The 18097-nt window shown below is 38.4% G+C and overlaps 1 protein-coding gene across 3 annotated transcripts in view; it reads left to right on the top strand.

Moving 5' to 3' along the window:
* SBNO1 (strawberry notch homolog 1) overlaps window positions 1-18097 on the top strand; it is a 53648-nt gene that overhangs the window by 18502 nt on the left and 17049 nt on the right. For 2 of the 3 annotated variants that reach the window (XM_030335746.1, XM_030335745.1), the window contains exons 6-21: window positions 1467-1563; window positions 3882-4042; window positions 5022-5155; window positions 5360-5450; window positions 6914-7075; window positions 7952-8087; window positions 8168-8273; window positions 8409-8562; window positions 9545-9727; window positions 10245-10342; window positions 11444-11595; window positions 13568-13765; window positions 14159-14326; window positions 14433-14608; window positions 15076-15207; window positions 17054-17189. In XM_030335746.1, the coding sequence (XP_030191606.1) occupies window positions 1467-1563; window positions 3882-4042; window positions 5022-5155; window positions 5360-5450; window positions 6914-7075; window positions 7952-8087; window positions 8168-8273; window positions 8409-8562; window positions 9545-9727; window positions 10245-10342; window positions 11444-11595; window positions 13568-13765; window positions 14159-14326; window positions 14433-14608; window positions 15076-15207; window positions 17054-17189 (2284 nt within the window). The remainder of the gene's footprint in view (window positions 1-1466; window positions 1564-3881; window positions 4043-5021; window positions 5156-5359; window positions 5451-6913; window positions 7076-7951; window positions 8088-8167; window positions 8274-8408; window positions 8563-9544; window positions 9728-10244; window positions 10343-11443; window positions 11596-13567; window positions 13766-14158; window positions 14327-14432; window positions 14609-15075; window positions 15208-17053; window positions 17190-18097) is intronic. The other variant, XM_030335747.1, reaches the window with a different exon arrangement.

Raw genomic sequence — 18097 nt, 5'->3', positions numbered from 1 at the left:
CAAATTAACAGCAGAATGAGGATTTGTATGTGTTTCTTTGCCAACCCCACTTTGTCTCCGGTTTCTCAAATTGAGTTTTATTTTGGCATACTTTCTAAGAACATTCGGAACTTTTTTGGATTTTTTTCCTAAGGATTCCATGGATTGATGTTGATTGGATGTTTATCTACCATCGCCCTCTTCCTTCCCACTTTTATTGAGCATCTGTTTGCCATCATAACTCTAGACAAAATAAAAAGAAATCGAAGAGCCTGCCCTTACCTTTCAATGTTTTGTTATCCTTGGCGTTGCCTGTAGGCCCTGACTGGCTTCTCTCTCTCTCTTTTTTTTTTCCCCCTCCTTTTCTGGATATACTGGATTTCACAGATATTTCTCTATAGTCTTTTTTTTTTTTTTTTAATTTTTTTTTTCAACGTTTATTTATTTTTGGGACAGAGAGAGACAGAGCATGAACGGGCGAGGGGCAGAGAGAGAGGGAGACACAGAATCGGAAACAGGCTCCAGGCTCTGAGCCATCAGCCCAGAGCCCGACGCGGGGCTCGAACTCAGGGACCGCGAGATCATGACCTGGCTGAAGTCGGACGCTTAACCGACTGCGCCACCCAGGCGCCCCTCTATAGTCTTTCTTGAACAAGCACATTAATAAATATCTTTGGTGTTGGTTTACTTGTAGTGAAAAGAGACTTGTTCAGGGGCTTTCTATTCCCCTATTTCTCCCTACCGCTCCTCCTTTAAGATTCTGTGAAGAAAAAAAGGAACGTGATTGGTAACCATTCGCACAAGTTGTCTAGGACAGTCTGGCTTTATTCTAGTTTTCCTGGTGTACTTAACTAATAGCTCTCCATTTCATTTTCACGTGTGCCAAGGATTAGAGAGTAAGTGATATGGCTTTCTTATATGTGATTGTTGTGTTTGTGGAGACACAGATGTCTGAAGTAAATGCTCCGTCCTTCAGAAGAACCTTTAAATCCAGAGTTTTCTGGGGTTTTAGTTTCAATGTCCGAGGGAGAGAAGACAGGTGACGTGAAGGTTCACTAAAATGAGGGTGGGATGTGTGGCTTCAGTGGTTTCTGCCATTGATGTTGTAGGATGAGCTGCTGGGGCTCATCCACCTTCCTTCCTAAGCCTTTTGGTCCTTCTCTTCCTGGAACTGACACGGACTGAGGTTAGAAAGAGTTCTGGGCATCAGCGAGGGTGGTAGGCAAAGGGGAAAGTAGTTTGAGAGGTAGTGACTGGAAGGAAGGTGGAGCCCTGAGGTGACCCAGCAGTGTGTTAGAGCTGAGAGTAGGGCATGGATTATCTTTGCTCATCAGAGAAGCACGAAAGAACCAAAGTATGATCCAGCTTTGAGGGAACATAGAAGAGGAATGTCATGTTTCCAAGACTGAAGATTGCTAGTATTCCTACAGAGGAGTTTTCCTGTGTGTTGGCTGACCTCCAGTCTCTGATCATGCTCTATGTTACAGAAGGTCCCTGTTGTGAAAGAGGAAGATGAACCAGAGGAGGAAGATGAAGAAGAAATGGGTCATGCAGAAACCTACGCAGAATATATGCCAATAAAATGTATGTCTTTGGGATTTGTCAAAATGATGAAAGACTTTTGGGTTCCTCTTGAACTTAAGTAACTTTCCCACACATGTTATTACCTATTAGGATCTATCAATATTGGGTACCTTGGAATTTGACAAGTGTGAGCCTTATAATCTGTTTTAAACTATTACAGGTTTTAAAATATCTAGGTGAAAATTTTACTGGTGTATTTTTTCCTACAGAAAGTTAAAACTGTTTTGGGTTGAAGTCCTTTAAAACTTAGAGTAAAAAAGCTTGGGCTTTATTTTGTTTCAAGTTAATTTTGCTCATGTCAGCAGCAGGTATAAAATCATAGTGAATTATAGAGGCGTAAGTCTGTACCTTAGCTTTATATACTTTATGCAAACAAAGGCATGGGAATCTTAAAAATACAATGTGCTATTTATTTCAATAGTGTACCTTAACATTTCTCCCTTTTTGCCGTAACAACCCTGTTTTATTTTTTTAGTGACCACTATACTATGTCAAACTGAAAATTAATAGTTTTTAACTTTAGTAGAAAAATGTTCACTTTGGGTGGCTCAGTTGGTTAAGTGCCCGACTGTTGATTTAGGCTCACTCAGGTCACGATCTCATGATTGTGCATTTGAGCCCAGTGGGGCTTCAGTTCAGCATGGAGCTTGCTTGAGATTCTCCCTCTCCCTACCTCCCTCCTGCCTCGAGCATGTACTCCCTCCCTCTCAAAAAAAAACAAATGTTCACTCTCATTATATGGTGGTGATAAGATGGAAAAAATATACACATGGCTAGAATCTTTTATGTACTCTGAGTTTCTATAAAAAGCCACTAATATTACCACTTGAACTAAAAAATCTGTTTACCAACTGTGTATGGACTTCAAGCTCCCATAATTTTCTGGCCATTTAGAAAGAAATTATTTATTTTTAATGTTTATTTTTGAGAGAGAGCGTGCATGCATGTGAGTGGGAGAGGAGAAGGTGCAGAAAGAGAGAGGAATAGAGAATCCAAAGCGGGCTCCACACTGACAGCAGAGTGCTGGATGTGTGGGGCCTTGAACCCATGAACCATGAGATCATGACCTGAGCCGACATTGGACGCTCAACCTACTGAGCCACCCAGGTGTCTCTATTTATTTATTTAAGTTTATTTATGTATTTTGAGAGAGCGAGCCAGGGAAGGACAGGGAGAGAGGGAACCCCCAAGCAGGTCCATGGTGTTAGTACAGAACCCGACTCGGGACTTAATGTCATAAACTGTGAGAACTGAAACCTGAGCTGAAACCCAAGAGTCAGACACCTAATTGACTGAGTCACCCAGGTGCCCCTAAAATGAACTTTAGAAGTAAAAGAAAAACAATTTTTTTAATTAAATTTTATTTTTTAATTTAAATCCAAGTTAGTGAACATACAGTAAAAATAATTGTTTTTTGACGAACTTTAAAGAGCACTTGGCTTGCTCAGCTGGTAGAACATGTAGCTTTTGATTTCAGAGTTGTAAGTTCAAGCCCCACGTGGATGTGGAAGCTACTTAAAAATAATACATACACATATACTTACATACCTGTATACATTTTTAAACTATGAACTTCAGGTTGTGGTATCCGAAATGGGTAGTTTCCCCCTCCCACCCATAATAGTTCATAAAAGGATTCAGAGTTTATCCATGGCCCTTGAAACCAAAGTCAGCAAACTAAATTTGGACTTTTGCTTGTTTTTATAAAGTTTTATTGGAAAATAACCATGTGCGTGAGTTTATTTATTTATTGGCTATGGCTGCTTTTACATTGCTACAATACCGATGTTCAGTAACACCAGATACTCTGCAAAGCTGGAAATATTTATTGTCTGACTATATATAGAAAAGGTTTGCTGACCTCTGTTTAAAGCTATTCACATAATGCATTTTGGGGAATTAGTTGCTGTTTAATTTTATGGCCAAGATTTCCATTAAAATCCCTTTCAAAATAAAATTACATTCCAAACTTTTGTTTCACTGATGCAAGGGAATGATTCATTCAAATAAATTCCCAAATCTAGGATTGTGTTTGTTGCTATTGGAGAACCTGGTGGTATGAACCAAGTCCATATTTTTCTAGACTTTTTTAATCAGCGGGTCTTTATTTAAAGCATGAGTATTTGATAAATAGGTCCTTTTAGTCAAATTTAAATAGTAATTTACCACCCATCAATGCCTTTATAGAATCCTGAAGTGTATACTTATTTACTTTTACTTTTTCTATGATAGGAAAAATATGGCAATATCATATAATAAAACTGGAAGTGTTATTACCTAGAAAAATTAAAATGAAGTTTTTTAAATTTTTCGTTCAGTAAAAATTGGCCTACGTCATCCAGATGCTGTAGTGGAAACTAGTTCTTTATCCAGTGTTACTCCTCCTGATGTTTGGTACAAAACATCCATTTCAGAAGAAACCATTGATAATGGCTGGTTATCAGCGTTACAGCTTGAGGCAATTACTTATGCAGCGCAGGTAAGCAATAATATTTCGTAGCTACATACAATATTTATCTTTGAATCCTGGTCCATATAATACAGTTGTTTTGATGCAAAGGTTACATTTTCCTTGCATGAAAAACTTGTGAATGTGATTTTTATAGAAGTTTCACGTGTCTGTTAATTAAAGAGGTAGCATGGATTCAGGAGGTGCACATTTCTACTAGAAATGACAAATGTTACAGCCTTTTTGGAATGTGTATTAAAATTAAAAATACATATATCGTAAGGCGCCTGGCTGGCTCAGTCATGCAACTTTTGATCTTGGAGTCCTGCATCTCTTGATCTCGGGGTCACGAGTTCAAGCCCCACGTTGGGCGCAGAGCTTGCTTGAAAAAATAACATATATCCTTTGACCTAACAAGTGTATTATTGGAAGTCTATTCAACAGAACTATTAGATTGAGAACATATATACTAAAGAGATGGATAGATGGGTGGTTGACTTTATTTTTGTTTTTGGTGGATGACTATTTGTTGCAGCTTTTTTAACTTTGGTGGTAGAATGCTGGAAAAGACTTAAAAGCCCATACCCTTGTGGGTGTTTGAATAAACTGTGGTATTAGTGTATGGGTATGGTACTGTCTTTTAAAACCACGAATTAGAGTTATGCTAGTTGTCTTGAGAGGGCTTCTGTCGTACTCCATTTCTGTAAAATAAGGAATGGCCAAACAGCTAACCATCCCCCATGTTTATGTGTGATTAAAAGTTTGTATTTGACTCTGCAAGCATTGAAACAGGTATGGGAGAATGCTCACCAGTTTGTTGACTTCAGTTACCTGGTGCATGTGAGTGTGGCAAGAAACAATACTTAGTAAATATAAAGAAAGTATTCATACTAAGCCAAAGTGTATGTTATTTGTATACGCATAAATCCCATTAATATTTTCCTGTTTAAAAGACTGATGGCTAAGGTATTTGAAGGAGTAGATTAATTATCAACTTTCTCTTTTTTAGCAACATGAAACATTCCTACCTAATGGAGATCGTGCTGGCTTCTTAATAGGTGATGGTGCTGGTGTAGGAAAAGGAAGGACGATAGCAGGAATCATCTATGAAAATTATTTGTTGAGTAGAAAAAGAGCATTATGGTAAGTAAGTGCCAAAGACTGTGTAAGCTTTCTTTTGTGAATAATTACTTACGCATGTGAGATGGGTTTTATTACTGAGTAGGTGTATTTTTTAAGTGTCGAGGCCTGGTTTTATTTATCCTGAGTACTGCTAGATTGATGGAATTTGCATTTAATTTGTGTGTGTGTGTGTTTTTTTTTTTTCTTTTCTTTTTTATGTGGCAGGTTCAGTGTTTCAAATGACTTGAAATATGATGCTGAAAGAGATTTGAGGGATATTGGAGCAAAAAACATTTTGGTTCATTCATTAAATAAGGTATGAAAGTTTTCTATTCTGTCATTCAGTAAATATTGATTCATCTGTGAGATTGGAATAATAACAGGTTCTACTTTGTAGAGTTACAAAGATCAAGTGAGTTATTTTACAGAAAGCATTAGTTGAGGGCTAGCCATTCTCATTGGGTTGTGGATTACTGTACGTCAGCTACTGTGCCAGGTATGGTTGGGTGGTGACAAACAAAATAGGCCTTGTCTCTGTCGTTACGGAGTTTATTCTCAGTCTTCAGTGTTGGTCTTTGTTTCTGAGGTGACTTTATATGCTGAAGCTCACAACTGTGTGTAGAAGGGTGCACTGTAGTAAAGCTGTGTGGACAGGTAGTGTGCCCATCACAGCACATAGGGAATTGTTGACTTTTGGAGACTGATTTGGAGATTTGTCTGGTAGATTTGTGTATCTGTACCTGCATTTATGTAAGAACAATACTGTCAAGTGGAAGAAAATGTGGGTAGGTATCTAAAGCAGTTTAATGTGATAAGAATCTTCATGTTCATTTAGCAGACCCTTACTGACCTCCTCCTGTGCACCAACTGCTGGAGTTACCAGGGTGGAATAGACAGACCTGGTTCCTGCAGGTGCCTCCCCGTTAGCCTTTTGAAAATAAGTAAGGACAAGCATTCCGTGTGGCCCTAAGTTGGTTCAGTGTTGCCTTGCTCATCATCGGCTTTTTGGGGGGGGTATGACTGAGTGGATTGGTGGTGCTGGTTCTTGACTTGATAACCGACAGCTCAACTAAAAAACTGACTGGCATAGCTCGTTATATATGACACAGGACTGACAGTGACTTGGCATATAGCAAGTGCACAATAAATATTTGTAAAATGAATATCGTGACTTTTTTCTTAGAGGGGAGCTTGGTTTATAACCTTTCGGCTTTTTGTTTTGTTTTTGAGAGAGGGAGTAGGGGAGGGACAGAGGGAGAGAGGAGAGAATCTTAGGCAGGCTCTACATCCAGCACAGAGCCCCATGCGGGGCTTGATCCCATGGTGGCGAAATCATGACATGAATTGAAATCCAGAGTAGGATGTTTAACTGACTTAGCCACCCAGGAGCCCCTGTAATCTTTGTTGTTGTTGTTGATAGAAGTTTTTTGAGGAGGGCCTGGGTGGCTCCCTGCTGGGTGTGGAGCCTGCTTAGGGGAGTCTTTTCCTCTCCCTCTGCCCCTCCCCTGCCAGCACTCTCTCAAAAAAAAAAAAAGGTTTTTGAGACTTTGATGAAAACTGGATCCTTATGTCATGAAGTTATGTGTGTGTGTACGTACATGCATACAATGGTACGTGTGTGTGTATACGTATGTAGAAGAAATTTTGTGTATGGTCTTAGGGGTCCTTTGACTTCCCTAAAACCCATGATAGACTCACCAGTTTCCTGCTGTAGAAGCTTAGGTAAGATAAATGTTTCAGAGAAAAAGGTATATTTATAACTTCTTTTTTCTTTTTTAGTTTAAATATGGAAAAATTTCTTCCAAACATAACGGGAGCGTGAAAAAGGGTGTTATTTTTGCTACCTATTCTTCCCTTATTGGTGAAAGTCAGTCTGGTGGTAAATACAAAACTAGATTAAAACAACTTCTTCATTGGTGTGGTGATGACTTCGATGGAGTGGTATCCTTTTCAATAAATGTTTTTATGTTTTTTAATGACACAAAAGTGCATGTGAGAATAAACCTTTGGAAAACTACATCCTGAGGTTAACTGCAATTGCTGGGATGAGAGCTTTTAGGATAGCTCAGCATCCAAGGGGTCAGAAAGTTGATTCTGTTTTGTAGCTGCCATATAGGAGGCCAGTATGTAAGCTCCTGGTTTAGGGAAATGTTAAGAGGTGTGGGACGTGATGAATGCTATATTCCTCTTTTTGGGGATTCACGGTGCATATTGATATAGTAAAGCACCTGAGACGACTAAGGGGAAAAAACTGAACTTAGTGATGTTCAAACCCGTTTACCCATGGCAAACCTTTTGCTGTCCTGCATGAGGAATGCCAGTTTTTAAAATGCTCATTAAGTTAGTTACCAATTGTACTTCTACTTAGAGAATTTGCCAAAATTGTGTGGTGGACCTTTCTTGCCAGGGTGGATCCTTTCCTCCATTCTAATCAAGAATTAAATATCAGGTTAATAGAAATACGCAAATCAGAGGTTGCCTCTGAGACTTGAAAGGGAGGGGTTACATCAAAGAGAGGCACGTAGAGGGCTTCATTTATGTTTGTGATCTTAAAAAGAATCTGAGGCAAATAAGGTAAAATGTTATAGGTTTTACAAAGCTGTATGATGGGTATGTTGGTATTATTTTAAAAAGTTAATGCTCAGGGGCTTATTATCCGTGGCAGCTCTCCCTTCCTGATTATCTTGAACTTGGCCCACTCCTCTACCACAGAAATTTGGGATGTTCCCCAAGACCTTAAGGAAATAAAAGTTAAATCTTCTTTAAAGATTAGAAATACTTGCTACTGTGATATGTTCCTTAATTCACTCTGTACAGATAGTCTTTGACGAATGCCATAAAGCAAAAAACTTATGTCCTGTTGGTTCTTCGAAGCCAACCAAGACAGGCTTGGCAGTTTTAGAGCTTCAGAACAAATTGCCAAAGGCCAGAGTTGTTTATGCTAGTGCCACTGGTGAGTTGTTATTTTATTTGAAAGATACATGTGTGAGTTATTTATTCAGCTATAACATGTTTTGTTTTGGGATTTTTCAGGTGCTTCTGAACCACGAAACATGGCCTATATGAACCGTCTTGGAATATGGGGTGAGGGAACTCCATTTAGAGAATTCAGTGATTTTATCCAAGCAGTAGAACGGAGGTAAGGTAGTTTACGGTATACACTATTTGTTCTCAGTTGCAGTTTAAAAGAGGTGTTACTGCTAAAACCTTTTCCACTTATATTAAAGCCCTACTATATTTAATGATAGTTACTGTGTGTTTTAATTTTATTCAGAGGTGTTGGTGCCATGGAAATAGTTGCTATGGATATGAAACTTAGAGGAATGTACATTGCTCGACAGCTGAGCTTTACTGGAGTGACCTTCAAAATTGAGGAAGTTCTTCTTTCTCAGAGCTATGTGAAAATGTATAACAAAGCAGTCAAGCTGGTGAGAAGTTATTTCTTAATTCCTAGTATTTTTAATGTCTGTCAGCCCACAAGAGTATATTTTGCTGTAAAACAACAGATAAATCACCAGATCCTTACTTTCCTAATTTTCTAAGCTTTCTCTTTGTTAAAGTAATTTATTAGGAGAAAAAAGCTATTGGGGAGCCTGGGTAGTTCAGTCGGTTGAGCGTCTGACTCTTGATTTCGGCTCAGGTCATGATTCCAGGGTCATGAGATCGAGCCCCGCATCAGGGTCTATGCTGGGTGTGGAGCCTGCTTCAGATTCTTTCTCTCCCCCTCTGCCTCTCTTCACCGCTTGTGCACGTGCGCTTTCTCTCTTTCAAGTAAATATAAATAAATAAAACAACATAGAAAATCTGTTTACAATGGGGTGTCTGGCTGGCTCAGTTGAAGAGCATGTGACTTGATCTTCAGGGTTATGAGTTCGAGCCACATTTAGTGTAGACATCACTTAAATGCATAAACTTTTTAAAAAGCCATTTATTTAAGTCGCATAGTTTTAAAATTACAGTGCAACTATTCCCTAAAATGACTGTAGTTGCTAAGAAGAGTTTCGAGGCAACTGTGAACATCCTGAAAAACATTTGTTTAGAGCTTCCCAAGCTACTGAAGTTGGTTTATTAAATTAATGTTAAGTAGTCTTGCACCTGACATTATTTTGCTTGAATCGGTCATTTTTAAAAAATGTTTATTTATTTTTGAGAGAGAGAGAAAGTACATGAGCGGGGGTGGGGTGGGGGGGAGGCAGAAAGGGAGACAGAGAGAATCCCAAGCAGGCTCCATGCTGTGCACGTAGAGCCTGATGCGGGGCTCGAACTCAGAAACCGTGAGATCATGACCCGAGCCAAAATCAGGAGTCGGACGCTTAACTGAATGAGGCACCCAGGTGCCCTGAATCAGTGATTTTTAAATAATTCACACTTACAGATGAAATATCTAAAATGTTGATTGTGTATCTTCAGTGGGTCATTGCCAGAGAGCGATTTCAGCAAGCTGCAGATCTGATTGATGCTGAGCAACGCATGAAGAAATCCATGTGGGGTCAGTTCTGGTCTGCTCACCAGAGATTTTTCAAATACTTATGTATAGCATCCAAAGTTAAAAGGGTTGTGCAACTAGCTCGAGAAGAAATCAAGAATGGAAAAGTAAGTTGAAGAACACATTAATAGATTTATTCTTTGGTTATGTTTTCTAGTCTTGTGTGTTCAGGCTTTCTGCTTGGAAAGCCTGCTCTTTCTGAGAGTTGTAAAAGTATTAATGTAGTCAGACTTTAAAATACACATTTCTTTAAAGAATTTAGGTAGCTCAAAAAAGTATAAAGAAATAAACCACTATAATTTGGCCATCCATAGATACAACTACTGATGACATGTGGGTATTTATTGCCATACAGTTTTTTCTTTTCAGCAAAATATAGATATACTTGAAGTCCAAAGAACTGAGGCAGGGGCTTTAATTATGTCCACTGCTGTAATCCTATTTCCTAGCTAAGTTTTTTACACATAGTAGCATGCCTCAGATATATACAGAATAAATAAATGAGCACGTATGTACAATAATGGGTCATTCTTGTTTGAAATCCTTTTTCTTAACCAAATATGTAAAATACATCTTAAGAAACCACATGCGTGGTATTATTTATAATTCTGTTTTTCTCTCCAGTGTGTCGTAATTGGTCTGCAGTCGACAGGAGAAGCTAGAACATTAGAAGCCTTGGAGGAGGGTGGAGGAGAACTGAATGATTTTGTTTCAACTGCCAAGTAATGTTTTTGGTTTTAAGTTTTTATTTAGATTAGTTTTAAGTGTTCGCATTTCCTGGAGGCAAAAGTTTTGATTCATCCATATCATCATTAAAGTTTTTCTGATCTTAGTTTTTGCAGTTCTGTGTGATCCATGACAGTATATCCTTTGGAAAACAACATACGAGTGCTCAGTTGTTAAGCATTTTGACAATATTGTGCCCAGTATTTGAACTAATGGAAGGGTATGATTTTTGTCTTGTAGATCTTGGAAATGTGTGACAGCTTGGATTAGTTTCTGTTTTAGTTTCAGCTTTGTGTGTTTGAAATTACCATTATCCGCACGAACAATAAGTAGAGTTTGCCCCAGTTTAGTAATCTGTGTATAAAAATTGCATGCAATCATGGGATATTCAAAAAGAGTTTTAAAAAGAAGTTTTTAGACATCGTTTCTCAGTTTATTTGCCTACCCTAGCCATGTTAACTGTGGTAGTAAAATTAGCAAAATAACCTTTGCCCCACCTATCTTTTGCCTCAGGCGATATATTCATTCAAGTGGTTCCTTTTAAGGTGGATATAATCCAAAACTGCTTCTAAAAACAAAACATGCACCTGCTAATCTGTTGTCTTTTGTACTTATGTGCCTATTACTATGTTGTTTAAAATGGTAGGAGCTAGTCACGGGTGCCTATCAATGGCTAGTCCAAATTGAGATACGCTGTGAATGTAAACACAGGAGATTTCATTCAAAGACTTAAAGTATATGTTTTACATCTCACTGATTGCATTTTGAAATGATACATTGATATATAATACTAGAATATGTCCTGAAATGTATTATTAAAAAATGTTTGTCTAGTTTTCTTTTACTTTTTAATGTAGTTACTAGAAAATGTAAAAATTGCATATTTGGCTTGGCCTGAACTTTATTTCAGTTAGCGTTGACCTACAATATTAAAGTTATTTCAGCTGGATTATCACTGTTTTGTAAAACTGAACAAAGTATACAGTATTTACTTTTTAGGAAATGTATTTTAAAAATACATTCAGTAAGACTTTACATATAATAAACTATTTGGCAAACTGAACCACTAATTGTCACTTTTTTTCTCCTATAAACAGAGGGGTGTTGCAGTCACTGATTGAAAAACACTTCCCTGCTCCAGATCGAAAAAAACTGTATAGTTTGTTAGGAATTGATTTGACAGCTCCAAGTAACAATAGTTCACCAAGAGATAGTCCTTGTAAAGAAAATAAAGTGAAGAAGCGGAAAGGTGGGTTTTTTTTCTTTAAATGATGTTGAAAATAGTGTAAATTTGAGCATTTTGAAGCAGCTATATTTTGGGATTGAGCTGCCTTCCTTAAATTGGCATGTAGTTGTATATTTTCACTGTTGCCTATATGGTTTTGAACACACAAGTAACTCCCTGTTTTAAATTAGGACTTGAAAAATTTGGTGCTAGGCACTATATTAAGCACTGGCCATACATTGTTTCATTTAACCCACAAGGGATCCGTATGAAAATAGGTCTTGCTTTTTGTTTTCTAGACAGAGGACACTAAGGCACAGAAAGATTAAGAGGTTAAGGAATCTTCCCAGGTTAACATAACTAGTGGGCAGTACACAGCAAAATCTGGGCCTTGCTATTGTTATAGCTGTATATGCATACACACATATGGTGTTTTTACAGTCTTTAAAGAGTCATTTGTTAATTTATTATTTTTAAGAATACACTCTGTGCTTACTAGACATTTTATAATATGCAAACTTCAGCTTGTGTTTAGATGCTTAGTAAGATGTTTGGCTTTCAGAAGTTAACTTCTCGGGCACCTGGGGGGCTTAGTCGGTTAAGTATCTGACTTCAGCTCAGGTCATGATGTTACCATTCGTGAATTCGAGCCCCGTATTGGGCTCTGTGCTGACAGCTCAGAGCCTGGAGCCTGCTTTGGATTCTGTGTCTCCCTCTGTCTGCCCCTCCCCTGCTCATGCTCTGTCTCTCTTTCTCTCTCTCTCAAAAATAAACATTAAGAAACAAAAGTTAACTTCACAGGCTTTCTCTAGGACAGTGATAACTTCCATTGGAATGTCTGTGATGCTGTGTATTCTAAACACAGTGGCTGATACTTGAGCCTTAATTTTTTTTATCTGTTGTAAGTACATGTTTTTCACATTTTTTAAGTTTATTTTGAAAGAGAAAGCACGCAAGCTGGGGAAGGGCAGGGAGGGTGGAGAGAGAATCCCAAGCAGGGCTCAAACCCACGACTCTAGGATCATGACCTGAGCCAAAATCAAGAGTCAGACACTTAACTGACTGAGCCACCCAAGTGCCCCTACATTTTTAATATGCTTGAAAGTGGGTTGGTTATTATAATTGAGAACATTTTTTTATGGTAGTGGCACAAAAAGTAATGCTGTGTTTTAGAATCAGTGGCCTCTTAAATGGTCGCGTGGTCGTTTCCCTTTGCTGAGTTAATGTTCTTACCATATATATCATTAATATGTGAACTTTTAATGGTTTGTTCCAGATCTCTTTTCTGAATATTCAGTAAAATAATTCAAATCAGCACCTTGTTTGATTTCTAAAATGGTGTGTTATAGATTTTTTTTAAGTATTCCGTAAGTTATTTTTTTAAGGTATTTTATTTTTTAAGTACTCTATAAACCTATAATTATTAGGTCTGTTCTCTCAACCTGATATGCAGTTGGATTGTGTGAAAATGCCAGAGATTCTGTTTTGTGTCTATTGTCCTCAATTTATTTTGAAACATATATTTAAAGGCAGTCTTGGATATGTATTGACATATTTCATTTCTTCTTAATAACTAAACTTCACCTGATTTCTTATGGGAGTCTAAAAGGTTAACACTTGTGAATTTTATGTACTTAAGGAAATGTTTTTCCTCTGTTTTCTCATGTGATTTAAAAACATTTTTTTTTCTAATGTTTATTCATTTTTGAGAGACAGAGCACGAGTGAGTGAGTGAGGGAGGGGCACACACAGAGAGAGATACAGAATCTGAAGCAGTTTCCAGGCTCTGAGCTGTCAGCATAGAGTCTGACGTGGGGCTTGAACTCACGAACCATGAGATCATGACCTGAGCCGAAGTTGGATGCTTACCCGACTGAGCCACCTAGGCGCCCCCTCTGTGTTTCTCATTTGAATAACTCATGAGTTAAATGTAATTTTTTGGATATTTAGAATAGTGTGTATGGGCTGACTGTCTTGTTTGGGGGTTTGAGGGTAGGTGAAGAAATAACCCGAGAAGCCAAAAAAGCACGAAAAGTAGGTGGCCTTACTGGTAGCAGTTCTGATGACAGTGGGAGTGAATCTGACGCGTCTGACCATGAAGAAAGTGACTATGAGAGCTCAAAAAACATGAGTTCCGGAGACGATGATGACTTCAATCCGTTCAGAGATGAGTCTAGTGAGGATGACGAAGACGGTAAGTGTGTCGGTTAAATATAAACTAAAGGATACTTATCTCTGTGTCTGAAATGGGATATATATATATATATATATTTTTTTTTTTTTCTTCCCCCCTGTGCAGTACAAATCATCGCACAGATTCTCATCTTTGCCTGGTGGACAACTCCCAAGCTTGTTTGTCTTTTGGTAGTTTATCTCATTTATGGGAGATGGTGGCCTCCGTTTTGTGTAGTGCTTTTTAACCTCAAACTCTGGCATTGTACCTTATGGTGTGTTGGATGTATTACTGGACCAGTGTAGCTGGTGACAATTATAAGTTACTAGTTAATACAGAAAATTCAAGTGTTACTGCCTTTGAAGATTCTGCTTCATTCACAAATGATTTGACACATCTCTTCTTAACTTTCAGATCCCTGGTTAATCAGGAAAGATCACAAGAAAAACAAAGATAAAAAAAAAAAGAAAAGTATAGATCCAGATTCTATTCAAAGTGCCTTATTAGCATCAGGTCTTGGATCAAAACGACCTAGTTTTTCATCTACGCCAGTAATTTTGCCTGCTCCTAACAGTGCACCAGGTATCTTAAGAGGAAGCTTGCTTTGTCCTTGAAATGTACTTTTTAAACAAAACATATTTAAACTTTGTACTGATTTTTTTTTTCTTACCAAATGTGCCTTATCTAGCCAACAGTAACACCAACAGTAACAGTAGCCTTATAACGAGTCAGGATGCTGTGGAAAGAGCCCAGCAGATGAAGAAAGACCTACTTGATAAACTAGAAAAATTAGCTGAAGACCTCCCTCCTAATACCCTGGATGAACTTATTGATGAACTTGGTGGCCCTGAGAATGTTGCTGAGGTAAATATGACTCGATCAGGGCTGTGTCTCTCCTTGGTCTTTTTTTTGTGTTCCTTTGGCCACTTCCAAAATGCTGAGGAATGAGTGCTATTTTGGATATCATAATAATGTGTCTAATTTTCTCTTAGATCTTAGAACCTTGTTCTGTATTTGTCTTCCTAGAGTCAGTGAATTCTTATCCTTAGTATCTGGTGTTTACCCAACACTGATCTGTTACTGCACCTGTCATGCAGCCTTTGTGATCATTGCCCCACATCTGCTTTCTCTGCTGGAATCTGAACTTCTCCAAACCAGAGATTGTATTGCAGTGTTCTCTCCCCCAGGGTGCCTGTGCGGCCCAGGCTGCACAGTACATACTGGCTTCATCATCCCCTTCTGTCCCCCACCATGTTTCTCTAATGAAGGAGTCCTGGGTGTCCTGCGTCTTAATCAGGTAACTTAATTGTAAGGACACTTTGGTTTTTCAGATGACTGGCCGCAAAGGGAGGGTTGTAAGCAACGATGATGGAAGCATATCTTATGAGTCAAGATCTGAACTTGATGTCCCTGTGGAAATACTAAATATTACAGAAAAACAAAGATTTATGGATGGAGATAAGGTATGTTTTTCTGGGATGCTTTTCAATGAAAAGAACAACGCCCATATGTTAAAATTAATGTTTAGGGTTTTTGTTTGGTTTTGTTTTTTCTTTTAAAAGAAACTACGTGTGGGGGCACCTGGGTGGTTCAGTTGGTTAAGCTTCTGACTCTTAATGTCAGCTCAGGTCATCGTCAGAGGGTTGTGGGATTGAGCCCCGTGTTGGGCTGCCAGGATGAACTTTCTTGGGATTCTCTCTCTCCCTCTCTCTTTGCCCCCTCCCTCCACTTCTCTCTCTCAAAATAAATAAACTTTAAAAATAAATAAAAGAAATTGCGTTGAATGTTGTTATTATTCTGTAATTTTTAGTAATTGCCCATACTGCACATTTTACATTTTCATTATTTTCTCACAAATTGGATGTAGTAAGTATTTTCTATTGTGCACAAAATTAAATATGGATCTTAATAATTTTGGAGGCTGTCTACATTTTTAATCAGAATATGAAAATACTGAGTTCTCACAGGTCATCTTAATGACTTCACATCTAATGCTACTCTCCAGTGTCAGTCTAATTTTGAGTCTAAAAATACATTTAAGCACACACAGATTCCTGATGGTCTTTGGTTTTGCTGATTCTTACTGCTGTGCCATGTCATATTAGGGTGATTGCTCTGAATGACGTTTAGATTGGCTTGCATACCTCACCGCTGTGGAGACAGACCTTGGTTGCCTCCGGAGGCTCTTTGTATAGCCTCTTACTGTTAAGTAACCATCAGTCAATTTTGAGATTCTCAGACTAGTTCTTCCCCATTTAGTTGGAATTAACCATAAGCATTTGCTGATGAGATTGCTAAAAAATAGGAGTGCCACTTAAACTTAATTCCTTAATTTAAAAGGTAGAATAAAATCTTAAATCTTTACTCACATTTTTCTTTATATTTCAGTGAGTTTTTCTGCCTTTGCAAATGAAATAATTGAAGGTAGTTACCATTATCAAAGTCTTCTGGAAATACATTTATGTATTTTAAAAATTTATTTTGAGGGAGAGCACGCATGAACAGGGGAGGGGAAGAGAGCCGGAGAAGGAGACTCATAAGCAGGCTCTCTGCTGTCAGCATGGAGCCCTTCTTGGGGCTCAGTCTCACAACCATGAGATCATGACCTGAACCAATATCAAGAGTCGGATGCTTAACTAACTGAACTGACTGAGCCACCCAGGTGCCCCTTATAAGTATATTTAAAAGCTCACGCTATGTATTTTAAAGATTGTAGGAAGAGGTATTACCAGTTGTGCTATGTACTTTGTTTCATGAATTGTTACCCATGTGCATTGGGAGTTGTATTAGTGGAATTAGTTTTAGCTGTTAAATGACAGAAAATCCAAAATCATACTGATTTAAACAAGGTAGAAGGTAATTTCTCCCATGTACAAGTTTGAGTATGTAGACCAGGGCCGTTAAAGCTCCTTGAAGACTATGCCTCTTCTGTCTTATTCCTTTAATATGTGGGCCTCCATTTTCAAGTTACCTATTTTCGATTCAGTCATAATACCTTTACATTTCATCTAGCAGAGAGGAGAAAAAAGGAGAAGGGCACGTTCTTGACTTTGAAGGACATTACTTAGATGTTCGTATCACCTACAGCCTACTGGAGTATGCCCACAATTAGCTGCACTGCAAAGTGAGAAATACAATCTTGATTCTGGGCAGCCGTGTACCTGCCTAATTTGGGGTTCCATAATTGAAGAAGGAGGGGAGGATAGGTATTGGTGGACCACTAGTACTCTAAGAAATTTACTTAGGGTACTGGCCTACTTGTCTTTGTGCAAAGGTGATTATTTTTTTCCCCCCTTACATTTAATACAGAATATTGCTATCATCTCAGAAGCTGCCAGCTCGGGTATTTCATTACAAGCAGATCGGAGAGCTAAAAATCAAAGGCGACGGGTTCACATGACTTTGGAATTACCCTGGAGTGCTGATAGAGCAATTCAGCAGTTCGGTAAGTTCCTACATTGAATATCACTTAATAGATAGCTAGGGATCATTGGGGAAATGTGTACATATCAAAACCTGTATTTAATGTCAGATATCTTAAAGCATGACATATGTGTAATTTTGGAGTGGATTTTGTATTGCATATATATACCTAAAAATCGAATACGTGAATTCATTTCTTACCTGTTGTGAGAAATGTAAAAGAACTGTGTTGGATTTCTTGGGGGTTTCTGGCATTATATCTAAGAATAAGGTTCCTCGGGAATATCTTCATTATAGATCTTCAGGATGTATGTGGTCTCTGTCAGAGCACCTGCCACCTCATGTCCTTTTCAGCCCTCAGTGGCTTTACTGAAGGCATATTACTCCTCCCTTGCCCTACACATTCATGTCCCTGTGACTTGATGATTTAAAAAATAAAAATTTTGGAAGAACCCAGAGTGGCTTTGCTTCAGAAACATTGTGGTTAACCCCAAGTGGGGCAGCAGTAATAATACGTTTATCATTGGACAGTTCTGTGGCAGTTTCTGTCCTTTTGTAAGGGGGGAGTAGTGCTCTGAATATGGAGTTGTTCAAGTGAGTGTTTTCTGTTTTGTGCCTTTTGGAGAGTCACAGTAATTGTTACTTTTTTTTTAATATTTACTTATTTTGAGAAAGAGACTGTGAGTGGGAGAGGGACAGAGAGGGAGGGAGTGAGAATTCCAGAAAGGTTCTACAGTATCAGTGCTGAGCCCGACATGGGGCTCAATCTCATGAATCGTGAGATTGTGACCTGAGTTGGAAGCTTAAACGACTGAGCCACCGAGGTGCCCCAAATGTTACATTCTTCAGTTTTTCTCTTAAAAGTTTCCAGATACCAGCTTAGTGTTAAAATGCTAGAAATCGGGGCGCCTGGGTGGCGCAGTCGGTTAA

This window comes from Lynx canadensis, chromosome D3 (genome assembly GCF_007474595.2).
Source record: "Lynx canadensis isolate LIC74 chromosome D3, mLynCan4.pri.v2, whole genome shotgun sequence".
Lineage (NCBI taxonomy): Eukaryota > Metazoa > Chordata > Mammalia > Carnivora > Felidae > Lynx > Lynx canadensis.
The sequence above is the reverse complement of the archived record's forward strand: the minus strand, read 5'-3'. Positions and strand labels throughout refer to the sequence as shown.